Consider the following 22090-nt stretch of genomic DNA (forward strand, 5'->3'; position numbering starts at 1 on the left):
AGCTTAAATCCCAAGTTCAGGGTGAGAGTTTGAAATAAAAAGGAAAACCTCCCTTCACTTTGCCCTTAACACTTGCCTCTGTTACCGAAGCTTCGTTAGTGGTTTTAATATTGTCCGATGTTTGGTGTTATCTGCATTGTTTTTTGTTTTAATTGTGGTTGTTCCAATGTGTGAAATTTAAGGAAAGAGCCATTTAATAAATGCCAAGCAGGGCAATGCAAGTACAGCCAAATATTAGAGTTGATGTGCAGTCTTAGGTCCTTTTTAATCTGGGGTATTATAGGCGGTACTTTAAATCAGAGTCTTCCTGGCCTATTTCCCTCCACCTTTTTGTAATTACTTGGGGGCTTACTTGTGCAGTACTAAACTCAAAGGAGCTGGTTCTTCTTTTCTCCCAATTCTTTTGTTAGTAATGATCACACAGCCAGCCTGCTACTCATTCATATACAGATGTCAGTGCTGTGCTGCTGTTAGCTGGATCTCCTGCAGTGCAGGGGTGGAGCCTTGCACCTGCTAGGCTACATACATCCTAGCCCTTAGATCTAGCACCCTGAAACATCTATTTCACATGTTCAGATGAAGACGAAAACATTGTTTTATGTCTTGTTGAATTTATAAAATGCCAGTAATTTATACCCCCCTCCCCCTAAATCAAGGAGGCAAAAATTAACACACTAGTCCTGAAGACTTTATCTTCAGTTAACTGGACAGGATAGGAAGATTCCTCCTAGGAAGTACCAGTGAGCATCACAGCACTTTGCAAAGATTCAAGAGGAGGCAGGACACTGTTCACTGTACTTGGCCTGCTTTGGGGCCTGGCAAACGTCACTGTCTATTTACAAAAAGCAAACTGAGCTTGGGTTAAAAAAGGCAACCATGTAGAGAAACCTTGAGAATTGGGGCTCACTGGGAAATTCTAGTGCTCATGTTAAAACCTCAAAATCACCTGGATATTTGAAGGTGGTAAAGAATTGGATATTGTCCTGAAATAAATTTCATTTTTCCAAAACAGGCTGATTAACAGTGGTTGTTTTCCCTTTTTCTGACAGTTTGTTTCAGCTCCTGTTTCAGATTATGGTATTGCTTACTTTTTCAGTTTACAAGTCCCTTAATGTTTCCACCTGGAATGTCAGGTGACAGTGACATCACATTTCATGTTTGTTTGTTTTTTTCTTTTAACCCCTATTTAAGACTGAGTTGAACCAAATCTTCCTTGTCCTAGTAACATTGTACAAATAGTGGCTTTTTTTTTAAGTTGTAATGCCTCCTGGTGGATATAATTTTGTGCTTGTATTTAAGATTAAAAATTGAATCACACCAGCTTTCTGAAAATGTCCATAATGCATCTTTTGAAAAATGACACATGCCTACTTTGCATTAACATGGTAAAGATTGTATGAAATACCTGTTTTTCAAAAAATAAAGGTTCAAGTCTTAAAAGATACAGTATTTAAGCTCCGAATTTATTGAAGTAGATCTCAGAAAGTTTGTTATAGATAGGAGTTTTGTGCTTTTTTTTTTTCCTCTTTTTTCTTCAAATTAAAAATCTCCAAAATTATTTTACTCCTTTTTGAGCAGTGAAAATTTTATTTCAGTAGGCAAGTTCTTAGATAAAAATCAATGCCTTTAATCCCAGGGGACACAAAGATAGCTGGATCTCTGATTTTTGAGGCCAGCCTGGTCTACAGAGCAAGCTACAGGACAGCCAGCCAGTGTTACAAAGAGAAACCCTGTCTTGAAAAACAAAATAATGTATGAAGCATAATTTTGGCAATAATTTAAAAAAACCTGCAGATTATTGTGAGTGAAACCTCTGAAGGAAGGGATTATCTGGGAGAGTTCTTTTCCCAAGGTTCTAAGATTCGCTTCATTATCTGGCATATTTCAGAAGGTCACTTCTCTTTGTGGTACAAAAAAATTCTGAAGAGGTGTTTTTAATCCCTAAGCTATATGGAATATTAGTGAAAGCTGGATTTTGGACCTGAATGCTCAACAGAAGTGCTCTAGAGAAACAGCTCTTGGGCTCCATCCACATCAGCCGCAGCAGCTGGCCTGTAGTTGTACTTTGGGAACACGATTAAACGCTGAAGCTTTCTGGAGCAATAGCCAAGTTCGAAAAGTTAGAAATGACAGATCTTAAAAACCTATTATTACTCTGTCCTCTCTTAGGAAAGTGGGTGCTCTTGGGCTACTAGCAAGGTGGGCACCTCGGTGCTCAGCCTGGGTTCGTTTGTTGGAGGGAACTCTAGGCTTTAAATTTTCCCGAGTCATAATAACAAGCACACAGGCACTATTCCTCGAAATAGTAGCACCTTACCTGAGCTTCCTTCCTAGCCAAAACTGTACCCTATCCAAATACTTTCCACAAGGTCTGACAAGTTGCATGCCCCTTTCATAGAACCAACATGGTCCAGTTTAGTTAGGAGTACTAAATAAACCTCCAAGGGCTTTAAAGAACCTGATAAGTAATGAATTGTATTTTTAAGTTTTTGGATAAAAAATAGTTGGAGACAGTATTACCATGGTTTCCCCACACACCCGTTAATCTATCCGTTTGAAGCGCTCCATCATCTGAATTACTCATCCACTTAGCCACTCCTCCAACTGAAGCGCTCTCCGAGCTACCTGAAATGCGCATAGACCGATCTATGTCTAAGTGAAGAGCCCCCTCCAAACACTGGCTCCAAAGGAAGCCCTTTAAGAGTCCGTGCATCTTCCGTGTTCTCAAAAGGCCTGTTAACTGCGGCCAGATGGCAGCGACGCCGGGCACAGACTTGGCTGTCAAGCGGGGGCCGCCAGTCTTCCCTTAGCAGGCGCCATAGGAGCCTAAAGCGTCCTCCGCGCTTCCAGCCTCCGCAAGGCACGGCACCGCGCCGCCTCCACTCCTCAGCAGTGCAGACGGGCGTCTCAGCGGCCTGGAGATCCAGCGGAAGACAGCCAGGGACGTGGGGCCGAAAGGCCAGCGAGGCGGTTGAACCGCTTCTTTCTGCTCGGCCTCCAGCGGGCCACACCTCTGTGCTCTGATTGGTCAGAGTCCTGCAGCCCCGCACGGTTTCGCTCTCCTTTGACCTGGATTTCAAGTCATGCACTCGGTGCCGGTTGGCTTGGCTTCCCAGAAGTCGGAGTGCGAGCTGCCCAATGAGGAGCGAGCTTCGCGAGGGCTGTCGGGAAAGGCAGCTAACCCATATAAGTCGTCCGCGGGGCGTTCGGCTGCGCTTGGGTCGCCTTGCTGGTGTCCGCGGAGGGTGGTTTCAGTTCGTTGAGACCGCGCGTCTGGAACGATGGCGGAGGGGGATAACCGCAGCAGCAACCTGCTGGTGAGTCGCGGTCGTCAGCCTGGCCTCAGGGCTTCCGGCTTGGCTTCCTGGCCTCGGCGGACTCCAGGGGCAGCCAGGCCTGATCCTGCAGTTCCCTGCCCACATCCGTGGTGGCGGTCCCTGCTGCGGCTCCCCAACGTCCCCTGGGGAGCGAGCACGACCGGGTTTGGACCAGGCATGAGGAAGTGTGAGAAGGGGTCCGTGGCGAGAAGGAACCTGGTCGGCAGGTTGGGGCACTCGGCCGCCAGGGGCCTTGTCTAGCGCTCCTTGCTCAGGCCTCAGACTTACCTGTTCCGCCCTCTTTGATCGTAATCTGGTGTTTCGTAGATTGCTTGTATGCGAGGTTTTTTTTTCCCCTTAAAACTTGGGCAAGGATGGAGGGCCAAACTACAGAGAAGTAGTTTATCGCTAAACAGAATTTGTTGGAGTGGTCCTGGCACTTGTCTCGGAACGGGGGAGGGACTCATATGACTGGACGCAACTTTAAAATGATTAGCACGGGTTTGAAGGAGCTGTTAGAGGAGCTGTTTGCTGCGTTACGGGTTTTTTTGTTTTTGAGGCCGTGGTTTCATATAGCCAAGCTGGTCCTGACCTAAGTATCGAGACTAGCCTTACATTTGTCATTCACCTGTCTCCACCGCTCAAGTGCTGGGATTAACAGTTGCGCATCACCAGGCCCTGCTAGTTTTACAAATTTAACTGCACCACCTAGGCAAGAACGGGAGATCCTTTTATTTTCTCTATTGTCATTCGCCAAGGAAAGGCAGGCCATATCAGAAAAAAAAAAAAAAAAAAAAAAAAAAAAAGAGCAACCAGCTTTTAACTTCTGCTTTTGCACTTCTAAGAGCCTAAATGCCGACAAGTTCAGTGACTACAGGACAGTTTTGATTGTGAAAGATTTTCACTTTGCATTGCTGCATGCTTTGTTTCCTTACACACACAACCAGCAAACAGTTCAGTAAGAGGATTAATTGATGTACAAGGAAAGTGTCCTGGGAGAGGGCCTGATCACTAACTTATTTTCCTCAAAGCAGTATCATTTTAAGGAGAGCAAGGCCATTGGTTTTATATTTTCTGGATTTAAATATATTAACCTCTTTGTGTCTCAGTCTCATCATAAAGTAGAGGTTGTAAAAATACCTTTTCCAGTTTTGGGAGCATTAATTGAAGTATAGCAAGTGAAATGTTTAGAATCTCTAGTTTGGGGTGATAGCAGAAGTACTTAATCACAGATCTCATCTTTATTAAAATTAGCCCAGACTGTTCTATCATTTGAATATTTCTTTGTGAAAAATTTATAGTGTCACTTGGGCTTTGTGTGTCTGTGGTTCCTGGGAGGGGGAATCCATGGCCCTGCACATACTGAGCAACTGCTGTGTTCTAATTTCCTTTCTTTACCAAAGTTCTTGCAGGCTTTAGACCACAATAGCTCATTCTGAAGGTGTGCTTTGGACTAGTTGTCAAATATGTGGAGAAATTTGAAATTTAACTGAAATTCCCTCATTGCTGATGAGGAACCATTATGGACGACTTTAGGTGCCTCACATTATTTAGTAGTTTTCTTTAATTCCACAGTGACTGCCAACATTGGAGTAATTCCATTATACAAAGAGCTATTTTAGAGATCGTATGTACTTACTGTTAAGGGAAAGGTTCTCCTGATGGATTTAGAATGGCTTAAATCAATAAAACGACCAGTCAACAGATCAATGCCAACCACCTGATAGGAACAGAGTATCCTATTTAGTAATATTTGGAGCACTGCCTCATGACCCTGGGTGAACTCGGGGATATTAGCTAACCATATTAAGCTCACTTTCATAAATACTGAAATATTTATCCCCATGTGAAACTTGGAAGTATTGTTACATCATGGACATATGGCCCAGTGCTAAAGTGACCATTAAAGCTTAGGCTTTCTCCTACCCACGGATTTTCATGTTTGGTGCCAACATTGCAGTTTTTCATGACTCAGCTTGCGTAAGATAACAGTTTGTTAAAAGATATTTTATGTGTATTTGAGCCACTAACATGTTGAGATTGGCAAAGTGACACCCTTGACTGTTGATCTGTAGGCTGTGGAGACTGCAAGTCTGGAGGAGCAGCTGCAAGGTTGGGGAGAGGTGATGCTGATGGCTGACAAAGTCCTTCGATGGGAAAAAGCCTGGTTTCCACCTGCCATCATGGGTGTGGTTTCCCTGCTGTTCCTGTAAGTGTGGGATTCTTAACTAAATGCTCAGTTGGTTCATAGCCTGTGCTTAGAAAAGCTTTTGTAATGCCTAATCCAGAAGGAATGCCTTTCTTTCAAGCAGCTTGCCCAGTTGCTAGAATTTGTAGAGCCTATGTAAAGTTGTAACCTGATACACCTGAGTAAATCTCAGACACTCAAACTGTTGTGTTTTGACAGGCTTCCTTTATATTATTTTCTAATAAATATTGAGGACCCTGGAGTTTTGGGCTCTTGCTATTCACTCTAACCAGGCTAGCTGTGACAACATCGTGCCGTGATGCCTGTAGAAAACCACTTGTGAGGAAATTAGAAAGGAAACAGCACCGTCTTTGAAAGCTGTGGGCTAGGGAGCAGACATCTTTGACTAGGAACAATGAATGGCTGCTGTCTAACCTTGGTTGATTTGCTCTCTTTTTAATAGGATTATCTATTATCTCGATCCATCTGTGCTGTCCGGTGTTTCCTGTTTTGTTATGTTTCTGTGCCTGGCTGACTACCTTGTTCCCATTCTAGCACCAAGGATTTTTGGCTCTAATAAATGGTAGGTGGCTATGTATGATTAGTGTACTGTGGTTAAAATGAAGACTGTTTTCTGACCATCGATGCCTGCTGCAGTTAGAGTCATTGCTCTTATGTGAAGAATTTTTAACCTAATTTCAAGTGTAAATCAAGAAATTTCAGTACTTACATCTCTGTAGCTCACTTTGGTCACAGACTTGCTTTTTTGTTGTTGTCTATTCAGTTTTACTTCTATATTTAAAGTAAGAGTATTTTTTTTAAAGGCGATGTTTTAAATAAGAATAATACAACTTTAAAAACATTTTAATTGATTTCTTTTGAGTTTCACATCATGCAGCAGCCCCTCTCATCCCTGTTCCCGCATACCTACCCCTGACCCTTGCCACCTCTCCTTCCAAAACAAAAATATATATACAAGCAAACAAAAACCCCAAACCATAGAAAACATCTCATCATGGAAGCTGTAGTATGTCACTGTGTCAGAACGCCTTTTTTTTTTTTTTTTTTTTAATTACATTTATTTATTCAGTGGTGGGGTTACATGCAGCATAACATGTATGTAGAGGTCAGAGGGCAACTTTGCAGAGTTTGTTCTCTCCTACTACCGTATGCGGGTCTTAGGGATTGAACTCAAGTCAAAAGGCTTTGCAGCATGTACCTTTGCCTACTGAGGCCCCTTCATGGACCTTGAACTCAGTCTGTGTAAATGATTCAGTCCTTGTTTGTGAGTGTGTGCACGTGAGGATAACCTCATGCCAAGGTCAGTGGCTGTTTCTCTAAATGCATTACACTGTACAGTCACCAACCTTCCCCAAACACAACAGTATTAGGTCATTATGGCAACCTAAAAGCAGGTTGAAGGGCACCCCACATGTTAGTTCTTGCCTTCCACTGGTGCACAGCTTTAATCCCAGCACTTGGGAGACAGAGGCAGGGGGATATCTGAGTTCAAGGCCAGCCTGGTCTACAGATCAAGTTCCAGGACAGCCTGGGCTACATAGAGAAACCCTGTCTTGAAAAAAACAAAAAACAAAACAACAAAAGTCTCTCTACAAGTAGACAGACATTGTGAGATTAAGACCGGAGTGGCCGTGTAACCATAACAAGCTCTGGGCCTGGGCTACCCGGGTATCCTGTCAGAGGCACACTCGATGCTCCTCCACATACCTGCAAAACAAACCAAGCAGGTGTTTTCTTTAAGGCTGAGTGAGGTGGTGCATTGAGGCAGTGCAGGGGTAGTAGTTGACACTGGCTGGATACACGAGCTGTTGATTTCGTTTTTACCATTCTCTGAATGATTACTTTTGCCTTCCTAAGATTATAGTTAAGTGGTTAAGGATTACATTAACTATTTGAACTTCCTGTGGAATGTTGGATCCAAACAGTGTTTTGGGGCGTACAACGAGCCAGGCGTTGGAGGTGTAACTCAGTATTTAGAGTGCTTTCCCAGAACACATGGTACCCTAAGTTCTGTTTGCAGCTGGAAGATTTTTAAAAACATACGCAATGAGCAGAAGCAGATATTGGAATAATTTTTCTCTATCAGCTGACATTTTCAGTTGAATAGTGTTCTGCTTGTATCCTTAATCTTTTTGTTTCCAAATGATGGCAAGTTATATAATCTGTGAAAGTTAGAACATTTAATGTGTACCTTCTGGATCTTTAAGAACAAATTCACATAATTTGGGGAATTTAGTTTAAACTGTAGTTTAAGTAAGCATGTTACTTACTTAATGGATCAGTGTTAGGATTTTTTATTCAAACTGCTTTATCCTAGCCATGAGGAGTTAATACTGTTGGGAAGTTTATGACCTTGACATTAGCCAGACAGCAATTCATGAAAGTCTTCAGAGCTAAACAGATAGTTTGGGGAAACAGCAAGAATGGGGCAAGTTTTGTGTTTTGATTATCTGGGATGATATTGTGGGAAAGAAAGAACACTGTAAGCACAGCCTAGCCTTGGTGACAGCTTGGGTGAACTGAGAAATCATCCCACTGTTGCTGCTCTTTGCCAGGCTCACACTGGAGGAGAAAGAGTGGTATGGTCCTCAGTATCCAGAAAACAGGGCTTTTTTTTTTCCTGCTGTTTTCTTCGGTGCTCATTGGGACTGAGTTCATAAGGAATTTGGATTGGGCTCTTATTTCCTAAAGTGTGTGTGTGTGTGTGTGTGTGTGTGTGTGTGTGTATCTCCTCCACGTACACACACCCACGTGCACGTGTACCATGGCACATGTGGAAGTGATAGGGCAACTTTTTACAGAGTGTTTCTTTCCTTCCATGTGGTTCTGCGGACTGAACTCAGGTTACCAGGCAGCAAGCATCTTTATCTTTTGAGTCATCTTGCCGACCTGGTGTAGAAATTACTCTCCTACAGATAGTCGACGCAGCTGCTTGGAGCAGTGGTGGGCACACAGTGCTCATTCACTTGGGGCTGAAGATAAACTGAAATAGAAAAACCATATTTGTACCGTGGACACAGCCCATTGAAGACACGACTCCTGTTATAGTTAATTTAGTGTGGCTTTAGAACTTTACCATTATCTATTAGAAGGATGGACATGGGCTGATGGAGTGGATCAGCTGGTAAAGGTGCATGCTACAAAGCCTGATGGCCTGTGTTTGAAACCTGGGGCCCATAAGGTTGAAGGAGAGGACTGCCTTGTCTTCTGACCCACACTCACCCCATGTTGTACACTCTTTACCTGTGTACACTGATACATAATGTAAATTAAATGTAACAAAAAAGAACATGTACATGAGGAGCTGGTGCGGTGGCGCATGCCTGTAATCCCAGCACTTAAAGGCAGTTGGATCTCCATGAGTTTGAGGCCAGCCTGGTCTACAAAGTGAGTCCAGGACAGCCAGGGATACACAGAGAAACCCTGTCTTGAAAAACCAAAATAAAATAAATAAAGAGGTTCACACCTTTAATCCTAAGGTTTGGGAGGCAGAGACAGGTGGATCTCTCTGTTTACATGATGAGACCTGTTCTCCAGTGAAAGTTCCAGGATAGCCAAGGCTACAGAGAGAGACCCTATCTAGGAACAAGCAAACAACAACAAAATGTACATGGGCATACTTTATGTAAAATGTATTCCCGTCTGTGAAAGGTGTCTTAAAACATAGTCACTTTGGGCACTTGCTCCTCTTTAGAGGACCTGAGTTTGAGCACAGTACTTACAACTGTTTATAATTCTAGTTCTAGTGAATCTAACACCCTCTTGTCCTCTTTAGATACCAGGCACCACATCCATGTGGTGTATAGACAAAGATGTGGACAAAACACACATGTAAAGTAAAAGTAACACAATTTTTAAAAATTGAAAGCACTCTTTTACATACATAAGGGTGATCGTTGTTTATTTTTACCATCTTTAGAAGATAATTTTTAGCTGAGGAGGTAGAGACAGTCAAATCTCTGAGTTTGGGGCTTCCGTGGTCTACAAAGTGAGACCAGGGCAGCAAGGCTACACAGAGAAACCCAGTCTCAAAAAACTGACAAACAAACAAAAGATAATTCTTTTTTTTTAAAAAATTATTTATTTATTATGTATGCAGAGTTCTGCTTACATGTACACCTGCATGACACAAGAAGGACACCAGATCTCATTACAGATGGTTGTGAACCACCATGTGGTTGCTGAGAGTTGAACTCGGGACCTTTGGAAGAGCAGTCAGTCCTCTTAACCTCTGAGCCATCTCTCCAGCCCCAAAAGATAATTCTTGTCACAGGAGGCACCCACCTGTGCTCTCAGCGATTGGGAGGTAGAACAGGAGGGTTAGGCATCTTAACTATTAGCTGGGGTTGTGGCTCATGCCCTGTAATCTTAGAACTTTACAGTTAGAAAGTGAGATTCTGTCTCAGGAAAATTAAATGAGTAAATAAGCTATTGCCATTTACTTATAACAAAAAGAAAAATCTTTTCTAGGACCACTGAACAACAGCAACGATTTCATGAAATATGCAGTAATCTAGTAAAAACTCGACGCAGAGCTGTGGGCTGGTGGAAACGCCTCTTTTCGCTAAAGGAAGAAAAGCCTAAAATGGTATTTTGTTTATATATTCATTGTGATTTTAGTCTAGAGACAGCATTTTTTGGTATAAAGTTCCAATAAGTAACTACCCTTTGGTTTAATGCTTCCTTATATTCATAAATGTTATGTGGTAGACTAAACCATTGAACCACATTGAAAGGTAAAAGTTACATTTTGCATATAACTTTTTATTCTAATAGAGATAATTTTTTTTTCCTGTTGCTGAAGTAATATATACATACATTAAAAGCATGTTCTCATATCTTTGCTTTCATTTGGTGGTAAGTTGCTAACTGGAAAGGTGGCCTAGTTTATATTTTAAAGCATTAATCTATATAGACACAATCATTCTAAGAGGAAATATAATCCACATTCTTCTGTAAAAGAAAAGTAACTAAAATGGTGTTATTTTCCTAGCCTTTAAAAGGAAACTGAACTCACACACGCAGCTGTATGTGTGGAGCACAGCATGATGCTTTGGTGAGACAAGCCTTCATGCTGTGGTCAGCTGTGGGCAGTGTAGAGTGGGGATACTGCAGAGTTGTCCTTGCTAGTCTGCCGCTCAGAGCCGACAAGTTCTTGTTGTTTTCTTGCCAGTACTTCGTGACCATGATCATTTCTCTTGCTGCGATTGCTTGGGTGGGACAGCAAGTCCACAACCTGCTCCTTACCTACCTGATTGGTAAGTCTTTGAGGAAACATCACACATGCTTCTTAGCAGGGAAGTCTAACTATAGTGTAGTCAGTACATAGATGGAGTGTTCACAGGACTTGTGGGAGTGTTAGCTGGCTAGGGCTGAAGACTGCAGCCTGCTTTGGGGACATAGCTCAGTTGGCAGAGTACTTGTCCTGTGTGTGCCATGCCCTGGGTTTGATAACCAGTATTTGATAAAACTGTAGTTCCAGCCCTTGGTATCAAGGTCATCCCCAGCTATCTGCTCCATGTCAGGTTCAAAACCAGCCTGGGCTGTCTCAAGCAAAAAGATTCAAAGTACGGCTTAAGCTAGGTCTCCCTGGTTAAAAATTAAAAGCACTTGCTTAGTTCAGTTCCTAGCACTTGAGTGCTGTTGCCCCAAGGCCTGTAACCCCAATCTCAGGGAGTCTGATAGCCTTTTCTGGCATTTGCAGGCTGGGCACACATGTGGTACACATACATACATTTGGGCAAAACACTTGTGTATGTATGTAAAATAAAATTCTTAAAGAAGAAAAAGGCTGGTTCTTGTTTTCATGGCATTTATTAAAGCCTTGTAGAAAGTGAACGAACAGTAGTAGGATAGCACAGTGGCAAGAGTATGAATTTCATGTTCCTTCCTCCAGAGTCTATCTGCTTTCGTCTGTGATAATCTTCAGAGGGTTAAATATTGTCTCCTCAACTTTTTTTTTTTTTAAGTGACTTTTGTGCTGTTGCTTCCTGGACTAAACCAACACGGAATCATTTTGAAGTACATTGGAATGGCGAAAAGAGAGATAAACAAGCTTCTCAAGCAAAAAGAAAAGAAAAATGAATGAAGCGGCTGCAGGGGAGTATGCCCTGCCCCTGGGAACAGTTGTGCAGTGCTGTCTGGATACTGAAATGTTAACAGTGGCTTTTTGTTTTTCTCTCTGCCCTTGTTAATAGATAGGCACACAGGCCAGCTTTGTGCTCTGTCTAGTGCCAGGTGTAGCTGGGTGCATTTCCATCAGTATAAATTGTTTTGTTGAATTCTTGTTTTTGACTTCATTTAAAATACTAAAGTGGTGAACTTTACTGTTTTGTACAGTGAACTGTGACTGGATAATTGTTGATGTTTGCTTTAGCTATATTCAAGGTAGTGGTCTGTGGCTACAGGAAGCTGGTTCTACTGTCTGCTTCCACAGTCTGCTTAAATTGTTTGTCTTTGTGAGTACAGAGATCAGGTTTACCACTTTTGACCAAGAGACCACTTAAGATTCATTCCCGATGTTCCACTGTGGGAGAATGCCCGTGGAACAGGATAAAGTTAATTCCACTTGTATAAAATGTAGCAGTTTTAGAAAGCATTGCCCTTTTGTTCACATGAGGAATCTGACAGGCTTAGGCTCAATTCTCATTCCCTTTGCACTGCTTCAAGTTAGTCCTTAACAGCTTTTGAACAACAAGCTTCCAGAAGGTTGTATTTGGTAATTTTAGCACTGTCTTTGTTTCAGATTTTCAGCTGACTTAAAATGTTTGTGACTTTACTCCAAGGCCAGCCAGCGACAGAAGTCTCCTTTGTTCACTCAGTAGAAAACCAGAGCATCTATTAATTTTTAAGACCAGAAACAAAGGCCTTTAAAAATAAGCCTCTCTCTGTGTATCATAGTACTGGCTGTATTTCAGTCACTCTAGGTTTGTACTTGAGACAGCGTACACACTGGTGTTTGACAATTCCCAGAAAGATGCAGGGCTGCAGCTGGGAACTGCTGATGCTGACTCTTTGGTCTGTGTAGCTTTTGCAACTCCTTAATGTGGCCTCTTCTTAGGTATACTTTTAGCGCAGTTGAAATCTGCAGGACTGAACCTCTGAGGGCCAAAACAGGACACATGTGGGAACAACTCCTTCACCTCTGAACTAGCTGTAACATAGTTTGTGGATCCATTGCACTGATGCTGTGAAGCCTGAACCTTGTGTATCTGCCTCTGCTCTCTCACCTCTCTAGCACTGTAAACAGTGGCACCAGTTGTGGCATGTGTGTGTTTGTTTTTTTAATGTTTCATGACATCGACCTTAATTTTACATGTTTTCTTGTAAATAAGCCTGCCTTCCTACCTGGAGTTCTCTCTGTGTATGTGAATAGAACATGTTCTACCAATTAACTACTTCAGCAGTTTTAATCATTTCTTCTATTTTGTTTTGTGCAAAAGGGGGAAAAAATTAAAGAAGTTGGTATCTCTTTGTCTCACTTTCTTTGTTAACTATTCGAGTTTGTAAATCTGATTAGGGACCTCCCTGTTGTCATTATAGCTCTCTAAGCTACCTTAAAGCACTCAGGCACCATGCTAGTTGGAAAGGGAACTACTGAAGAGGAAGTTACCCCAAGATATGAGGGGAGGTCAGAAGAGCATGTACTTCTTCCAACACAGTGGTTGATAATGGTCAGTAGGAGACTTTGCATTTTAAAGTTAGGCCTCAGCCAGGTGTGCTGGTGTATGCCTATAATCCCAAAACTTTGAGAGGCAGTCAGATCTCTTGAGTTCAGGCTAGCCTGGTCCACACAAAGGAAACCCTGTCACAAAAACTAAATTAGGTCTCAAGTTGGGTGTTATTACTCGGGGTCTCATTGAAAACAGGATTCACCCTTAGGCATATATGGATCCTTTTCAGGTGGCTCAAGCAAAGGTCATCACAAATCCTGTGCTTTGATGCTTTGAAATTGCTTGCTGGCTTGTAATTTCGTGAGTCTACCAGGAAGACTGTTCAGAAGATTCAAAATCATAAAAAGAAACGCTGGTTCTTAACCATGCACTTGTACTTATTGCTCAGGTCAGCTATATGTGTGCTGAACCATAGCTATCCTATCCTTTGCTACCTCAGGCCATAGCCAAAATGCTTTTCAAGACTAGTCTGAGGGTCCTCATGAGGTTCTATCGTTCTAAGGCTCTCATGGAATGAGCTAGGCCAAGAAGGAAAGAATGGATCCTGGAAGTTTCCCCATGCCCTGTTTGGTGTGGGAACTTCTGTGTTTTTAGACAGGTCATGTAAAGTGTGGGCTGGCCTTACACCTTCTTAAGTGTTAGGATGACAGCCCTGTGTCACTTCATCTGGCCTCCTTTTTAAAAGGGCTTTTATGGTAGTTAAATGCCAGCATCTCATCTGTCACTAGGTTCTAATTTGCCTCTAAGAAATCACAAATGAGGCAGTTTCTACAGGGTTCTTTGTTCCACTTCTCTTTAGACCAGCCATCCCTAGTTTCTTACTGATTTCTACACAAGTTCCCCCTTCCTCTAGGAATTCCTCATGAGTGTAGAGCCATCCAGATGCTGTGGCATGCCAAGGTCATAGAGCAAGACTCTGTGTAGGTAGCCAAATCCCCACCATGAAACCTAACTGCTATCCTAAACTAGTTAATTACCACCTCTCCCCACCATCCAGGTTTCTTAACTGTGACATGGAGACAGTATCACAGCTCTTACCATTTGTTAACAGCTAAGCTTATGGAAGCCTTCCTCTAGGGAAGCTGAAGCAACTTCCCAGGTAACCTGCATCCCCAGAGCACCTCACCTCGCCACCCTGCATGGCTGCGGCCCTATCTTGACTAGCTGTCTCTGGCTACACGGAACTTCCTAAGCACTGGAACTGCTGGGGTTGCTCCTTGACTCCCAGTACCTGGTGTAAGAGTTGGCACATGCTAGGCACTCAGATGAGTAGCTAAAGGGAGGAATGCAGTATACAAAGACATTGTGTTCATTCTGTGGAAAACTTGAAAATAAGAGACGTTGGCACTAGAGAGATGGCTCAGCTGTTCTGAGCACTGGCTGTTCTTCCAGAGGTCAATTCCCAGCAACCACATGTTGGTTCACACCATCTATAATGGGATCTGATGCCCTCTTCTGGCATGCAGGAAACATGCAGACAGAGCACTCATACACATAAAATACATAAATCTTTTTGGGGTGGTGGTGTTGCATGTCTTTAATCCTGGCACTGGAACTCTGAAGGCAGAGGCAGGTGAACCTCTGAGTTCAAGGCCAGCATGGTCTACAGAGTGAGTTCCAGGACAGCCTGGGCTACTCACACACAAAACCATCTTAAAACAAAAAGCCAGAACAACCCCCCAAAATTAATAGATGTTTTCCTAACTCCATAGCCTGCTGCTAAGGCATTAAAGGAAAGTAAACCGCACACTTTCAGGAAATAAAACAAGGTAAGTGTATGAGAAGCTAGTCTATCAAGGTAATTGGAAGACTGAAACAGGATAGTAACTTTGAGATCAGTATGAAATAGTATAGTCAGACCTGTGCCCAAAATCCTTATAAACCATGTTTATAAGCAAATGTTCCTTGTGTGGTATGAGTTATGACCGGGAATGAAGATTCCCTTGAGATGAGAGAAGGTGCCAAGTGGTGGTAGCACAAAGTTGGGAGGCAGAGGCAGGTGGATCTATCTATGTGAGCTGGAGGCCACCCTGGTCTACAAAGCGAGTCCAGGACAGCCAGTGGTACACAGAGAAACCTTGGAAACAGAGACGAAGAAACAGACAGACTGAAGGTGAAGGGACTGTAGCTGACCCAAGCCTGACAAACATGGCTCTGGCAGGCCTTTCCTTCTTCCCCATTTGCTCTGTCTTAGATCACATTTCTTTTTCTTTTTTTTTGTGCATTAGTGTGAAGGTGTCAGACCCCTTGGAATTGGCATTACAGACAGTTGTGAGCTGCCATGTGGGTGCTGGGAATTGAACCCAGATTCTTTGGAAGAGCAGATGATGCTCTTAATCACTAAGCCATCTCTCCAGCCCCTAGATCACATTCCTAAACCTAGCCACCAAGATCCTTTATTCGGCCACTTCTCCTGAGGCTGATTACCAACCAAAGTCCAGCTATCAAAGTATTGAGGTCCAACCAACACAACCCCCTTGCGGCTGCCCTAACTAACCTATCCAATCAAAATTAAACACCTCACCTTAACATGGTGTGGGGGGTTCCCCTTTTACCTTTGTAAACCGTCCAATCTCCTCTCTATCCAGAGGAGCATGCCTTTAATCCCAGCACTAGGGGGCAGGCAGGCAAAAGTAGGAAGTCAGCCTGGTTTACATAGTTCCAGCCCAGCCGAACTATCTAATGAGTTTCAAACAAACAAAAACTCAAGAAAAAGCGAGCTGTGGTATTAATGCCAACCCTAGAAACTGAGGCAGGAGGCCTGCCGCGAGTCCCAGACCACCCTCAGCTACAGCGCAAAGCCCAGAGTTAAGAGGCCGTCTCTTCCAGTCTCAACCGCTCTTGCCCGAGAACGCCGCTCCCTTGCCTTATTCTTCCAATAAGAAGTGATCGCCAACATAGTGGGTTTTTTTTTTTTTTTTTTTTGGGTGGGTGACCACGAAATCTCGCGATAGCACTTCCGCTTCCCATAACTCCGTGCGTTCGGCCCTCCCACCCTCTTTCCGCCATCTTTCCGCGCCGGTGAGTGATCATCTGCGGAGCTCCTTGTTCATCCGCCCGGTATCCGCGCCATCCCTTTACCTCAGGCACGGATTCGGAACTCCGAGGGCTTATAGACCCCTTCTGGGGCCGCAGCCTCCGTCTGCCGGGCTCGGGGCCGCCATGGCCGGCTCTTTGCGGGAGCCGGTCCGCAGCTGCAGGCTGAACTCGGCCCGCGCCGGCGGGGACGGTGGCCGCCGTGGGTCCTGCAGCTTCTCGTGTCTGCGGGCGCTCTGAAGTCCCGAGTGCCCTACGTGGTCCTGGCGAGGGTTAGCACGGGGTTCTGTCCAGCCACTCACTGCTAAGTTAGGGAATCGAGCCGTGGTTTACTCTCGGCGCGTAAAACATGCCTTGGCTGCGTCCCTACGAGCTGTGGAGTTAGCCTTTACGTCGTGGCTGTGCAAGAGCGCGTTTGGGTGCGCGGTCACGTAATGCCTCTGCTCCCGGGATGGGGTGTGTGTGCTGTGTACCAAGTGACACCCCGAGTGAATTGACTTAAGTCGCGTTAGCCCGCTCACACTGCTGGCTTTGGAAATCTTGGCAAACATTGCCAGAACTTTGGAGCTTTCGTTCCTAACGACAGCCTCTCCACTGTTTAGCTACCTAAGGCCCACCGTTTCTAAGGTTATCTTCTATGTAATGAGTCTTTTGTCACTTTCTCTCCAGCTGTTGGCGTGCTGGGTTATAGCACGAGTGTCTTGGATAGATACTGGGTGTGGGGGAATAGTCTAAATTGTAATGAAAATTTCCTGGGAAATTCCTCAGACCTAGTAGAACCTAATGGGGGGTAGGGAAACCAGTTTTACGATTGGATGTTGATGCAGGCAAATCCCGATATTTCTTTCCTCAGTCACCATGGTGCGCATGAATGTCCTGGCGGATGCTCTCAAGAGTATCAACAATGCTGAGAAGAGAGGCAAACGCCAGGTCCTCATCAGGCCATGCTCCAAAGTCATCGTTCGGTTCCTAACTGTGATGATGAAGCACGGTGAGTATTGGGGACTTGGGTTTTTGACAGTCAAGCTGGCCCTGGGAGTGAGCCCTGGAAGGGAGGGAAAATAATCATTCTAGGAGAGGATTGGGTGCGTTGATTTTTTTTTTTTTTTTTTTTAGGTGTTACCTGCAAGTTTTTTTTATGGGATGCAGTTTTCAGAATCAGATGAGAGGGAAAACCTCTTATGCAAGAAGCAGTGCTGGGGTCAGAAAGGTTTAGGTCTTGAACTGATGTCTTAGTCTCTCGTTTTACAGGTTACATTGGTGAATTTGAGATCATTGATGATCACAGAGCTGGGAAAATTGTTGTGAACCTCACAGGCAGGTTGAACAAGGTAAGACTTGATTATCTCTTTGAGGAGTCTTATTTCTCACATTGCCACTGTCTGCAAGTTACAGTGTAGCTTTCACTCTTGATTTGTTCCCTTATTTAAGGAATTGGCTAAGGTTACTCTTTTTTAATGCCACATTTCGGTTGTCTTTCGCTTGTTCAAGTTTTTGGCCAGTTTTGTATGAGATAGAGCTATCAGTTGATTCTGGAGTGTTGGCTGCTTATTTCAGTAGCTGAACTTTGGCTTAGTATATAAATCACTCAATCTTGTGTGCTGGGTCTGTTTTGTTTTAAAGATAGGTCCTCAATAGACAGGTTGGCTTTTAACTCTTGCGTACCTCTGTTGCACTGTTGGATTAAAGGTAGGTGATGAACATGTTTTTAATGGAACTGTTCTATCTTGAGTGGCTAAGCACCAGGGTTGATTTAAGTTTGTTGGTGTAGGTTGTGGCTGTCTGAGGTCTGGACTGCCAGTTTTGTCATCAGCATAGCTGAATAGACTTCAATTCCTGGTTAATAAAAAGCAAGTGTTTTGGGACAGTGAGCCAGTGATGGTGTGTTGCTAAGGCTGATATCTTTCTGATCTCCAAGGAGTTTGAAATTTGCTAATCCTGTGGCTACCCTGGGGTCCCTCTAAATCCGTTGGGAACAGCTATTTACATTAACTGGTCATGAACAGTGGCAAAATTACAGTTAGGAAAAGTAGCAATGTAATAATATGGTTGGGGGGGGTCACAGCATGAGGAACTCATTGAATTAAAGGGTTGCAGCATTAGAAAGGTTGAGAGACGCTCTAGTCCAATGGGGTAAAACTGGTAAGTGTCAGTGGTTGAGTTGGTGAGGTCACAAAGTTGCTTCTCAATATTCAGAACTTGCTTCAAGTTAAGTGACAACTGCTTCTGAGGTCTTTTGAAGATGGTGGAGTTGGCGAGGCCACTCTTTTTGAGTCATTTGTTTCTAGTTGCAGTGAGAACACACTCCAGGTGTGCTTTTGAGAGTAACTTTTTCCTGTTTTTAGGAAACTTGTTCATGTCTAGGCAGTTACTAGCCTGTAGGAGGTAGGAGAGCTGGTTCAGGAAGAGCAGCTTGTGCTTACTACTGTGTAGGTCGTTTCCTCTGAACTTCACTCACCCCATTGCCCACAGGTGAGAAGGTTCCCTTGCTGAGGATAGTGAGTGTAGATGACGGCCTGGCCTTCATCTCATCCCTGCTTGCACAAGTTCTATCCTGGCTCCTGGGGAGAGTTTCACAGCTGGAGTAAATGTCTGGGGCTGTAGTTCATGGCAGCCAGCAGACAGGATAATGGAGCAATGGAAGAATAGGGTCAGAGTGGTTTAGGGAGATACAGCCTGGAACTGTTTATTTGCTAAGTTCACCTTTTGTAGTTATTTTAGTGTGACTGCCAATTCTTCCATGATCCTGCCCCTGGGTTCTTTAAATGATTTCTTTATTTTCATTTTCTGTACATGGCTATTTTGCTTGCCTTGTATGTGTGTGAGCAGACAGTTGTGAGCTCCCATAGGGTGCTCCTAACTGAGCCATCTCCAGTCCTACCCTGGGTTCTTAGAGGAAGGGATAATTGAGCTGCACAGGACTATTGAGTATAAACAGTGAGAGCCTCTTTGTGGCTATGCTGTGTCCTGCTTGATTCTGTGGCTTTTGGAGCACACTGCCTGCGTGAGAATTTGCAGTCAGGGCTTTCTCTGGAGGATGGTTGGCACTCTAGAAGAAATGGGCTGTCTGCCTGCTGTTACCTTCCTCAAGGTAGGAGTGTGGAGGGTCAGCTCAGGCTGGGCACTAACTACTTAGATGTACTGTATTGCACCTTTTAATTTATAGGTTTATTACTGGGCAACTCTGCTTCACTTAAGATGGATTTTGGTGTGTACACACGCATTTGTGTGCTTGGCAAGCTACTATTGAGCTGCAGCCCTCTTGAACTGTAAAAAATGAAATTTCTATAGTAATTTTACTTAGTCTCTGGGCTGTGTAAGAGATGGTTCTGGGGACAATCTCTGAAGCACTACCATGTGACTGTAAGTCATGGTTCGTTCTTGTAGGCAGGAGTGAGTATACATGTCTTCCTTGGGTATGGGTGTATATAGAGGTGGGGGTGGTGTGTTCCTGGGGCTGGATCATCTTATGTAGCCCAGACTGTCCTGGAACTTAGGTCATCTTGCCTTAGCCTCTTGAGTACCAAGGTTCTAGGTGTATGCTACCACATCTCATTGAGTTGTTTGAATGACATTTATAGAAAAAGTTAATAATGTTAAATATCGGTGATTAGCTTTGAGTTATGAAAGCCATCTTGTGTATAGATTGCTAGTAAGTATAAAGAATTAATACTTTTGGTTTCCTTTTATAGTGTGGAGTGATCAGCCCTAGATTTGATGTGCAACTCAAAGACCTAGAAAAATGGCAGAACAATCTGCTCCCATCCCGTCAGTTTGGGTGAGTTGGCTTCTGGAGTGAAAAGTTGGGATATGGCTGGACTTGAACTGAGGTTTCTTTGTTTTTGTATAGTGGCTGTCTTTTTTTAACTAGCTTGACCCTCATCCATGTGGGTTTAGGGATGAGCCTCACATCATCATTAATGACAGCAACCAGCTTTACCTCAACCTTATTTATTTATTTGAGATAATTCTCACTGATACTGAACTCAGATATTACCCCTTTGTTCCTTCAAAATGTTGCAATATAAAGGCCAAAGGCCTGTGCCACTGTTCCCAGCCTCATTTCTTTTAAGCTTAGTTGTTCCCAGTGTTATTGGAGGTCAGGGCAGAGTGTATAAAGCCTGTAGATTTTCGTCTTTCATTCTTGGATTCCTGCTGCCTTCTGGCCATTTGCCAGCTTGCCTGGGCAGTTCCCCAGGCCCTGGGTATCTCCCAGGAAGACAGGCTTGAGCATTGCTAAGGGTGGTGGTGAGCAGAGTGAAGAGTGGTTGGTTGGAATACTTAAACTTACCAGTGTTTTTTTTTTTTTTTCTTCCTCTCCATAGCTTCATTGTACTGACAACCTCAGCTGGCATCATGGACCATGAAGAAGCAAGACGAAAACACACAGGAGGGAAAATCCTGGGATTTTTTTTCTAGAGATGTAAAGCATAAATAAAAAGCCTCCGTGGACTATGCTTAGGGTCGGTCCATTTGAATCTTTGCAGCACAATAGCTGGTGACACTTTTTGAAGCTACTAAGACCTGTGACCACGCTATCACTTGAGTGTGTTGCTGGTGTGCTGTGTCCAGCCCAGGATGGTTGCGTCTGCCTTGGGGTCCAGTGGTGCTCATCTGTGAGTGCTGGCATAAATATTGAAAGCATGACCAGTGTGTTGCTTCCCCTTGTTGCACCACTCTCAGGCCAGACTTTGTTTGCATGCCAGTGACATCTACAAAAAGTGCTTACTGACAGTGCAGCCCTTTGAGAGTCTAGTGTGGACTTGCTGTGGTTTGTTTGCCAGTGAGAGGCATGGGACTTGTGCATCACCCAGCTTCGGCACATCTGTTATCTCTGTCTCAGTTGTCCTGGAAAAAAACATTCTTTCTTAGGTATCAAGACTCAGTCTGGAAGGTAAAGTAAAGACAAGCCAGTTGGCGGTATTGCTGACCTACCTAACACCCTGGGTTCATTGCCCTGTAGTTGAGAAACCACATAAAGGTTTGAAAAGGCTGCTAAAAGGAGATTTGGAGGTAGGCTTGGGGCTTGAGTTGGTTGTCAGGTAAGCCTGGGATTTATCTGCGTCCCAGATTAGGTTGTTTGGGTGGGTTTGTTTTTAAGACAGGGTTTCTCTAGCTGTGGCTGCCTTGGAACTTGCTCTGACTAGGCTGCCACCTGGCTTCTGCCTCTAGCTTGATAGGCAAGTGGCATCACTCCTGGTCAGAGTGACTTGTTAGCTGTGAAAAATATATCAGAGGAAAAGCTTCTTTGCCGCTAGTTTCACTGAGTCCATGGTCTGGTGGGCAGACAACTTCAAGATACATGGTGGGACAAAGCTCATCCCAGAAGCAGAGTAGAGCAAGAGCAATGGTCCCAGTGTCCCAGGGCAGACTCCCCGTGACTTTTCTCCCATTAAGTGCCATCCCAACAGCTTCTGTCACCTTACCTCCAGTGGCTGTGGACTTGGTCAAGCTGTAACATTTAAAATAGGTGTGAAGCCAGACAGTGGTTGGTGTCTCGGGCCTTTAATCCCAGCACTTGGGAGGCAGAGGCAGGCGGATCTCTTGAGTTTGAAGTGTGAAATTCAATAGTTAGAGAGAGCTCACTGGTACATACCCTCACCAGCCTTGTATGCCACTCTAGTTTATAACAGAAGCCCCTTGGACTTTTAGAAAGACCAGAGTTTGGAATTCCCTTCTTTGAACTTCAGTTGAGAGTGTTCTTGGCATCTGACTAGCTCTGCTCTGGTTCTTGCCAGCTTGCTCTGTTGGTAGACCAGGATCCATACCCTGAGCTTTTCATCATCAGTTGATCATTTTGTCTATTAGAAGAGGGCTTAAAAGGAGGTCTATGTGTGTATTGGTTCCTAGTTGCT

General features: G+C 43.9%; 2 protein-coding genes across 3 annotated transcripts; both read left to right on the forward strand.

The window, feature by feature from the left end:
• Positions 1-3175: 3175 nt before the first annotated feature.
• Positions 3176-13006, forward strand: Arl6ip1 (ADP ribosylation factor like GTPase 6 interacting protein 1). Its single transcript, XM_055627550.1, has 6 exons — positions 3176-3317; positions 5393-5526; positions 5969-6088; positions 9997-10114; positions 10700-10784; positions 11496-13006. Exons 1-6 carry the CDS (start codon positions 3282-3284, stop codon positions 11612-11614), a joined length of 612 nt encoding a protein of 203 aa, XP_055483525.1. The 5' UTR covers positions 3176-3281; the 3' UTR covers positions 11615-13006.
• A 3167-nt stretch (positions 13007-16173) lies between these two features.
• Rps15a (ribosomal protein S15a) lies at positions 16174-20692 on the forward strand. Of its 2 annotated transcripts, none has more exons than XM_055627643.1 (5): positions 16174-16220; positions 17089-17226; positions 17487-17566; positions 19928-20013; positions 20561-20692. In XM_055627643.1, exons 2-5 carry the CDS (start codon positions 17094-17096, stop codon positions 20652-20654), a joined length of 393 nt encoding a protein of 130 aa, XP_055483618.1. In that variant the 5' UTR covers positions 16174-16220; positions 17089-17093; the 3' UTR covers positions 20655-20692. The 2 variants fall into 2 exon arrangements, with proteins under 2 accessions (XP_055483618.1, XP_055483617.1); XM_055627642.1 differs by lacking the exon at positions 16174-16220 and adding an exon at positions 16240-16507.
• The last annotated feature ends 1398 nt before the right edge of the window (positions 20693-22090 follow it).

This window comes from Psammomys obesus, unplaced genomic scaffold, assembly GCF_907164565.1.
Source record: "Psammomys obesus unplaced genomic scaffold, mPsaObe1.curated_primary_1811, whole genome shotgun sequence".
Lineage (NCBI taxonomy): Eukaryota > Metazoa > Chordata > Mammalia > Rodentia > Muridae > Psammomys > Psammomys obesus.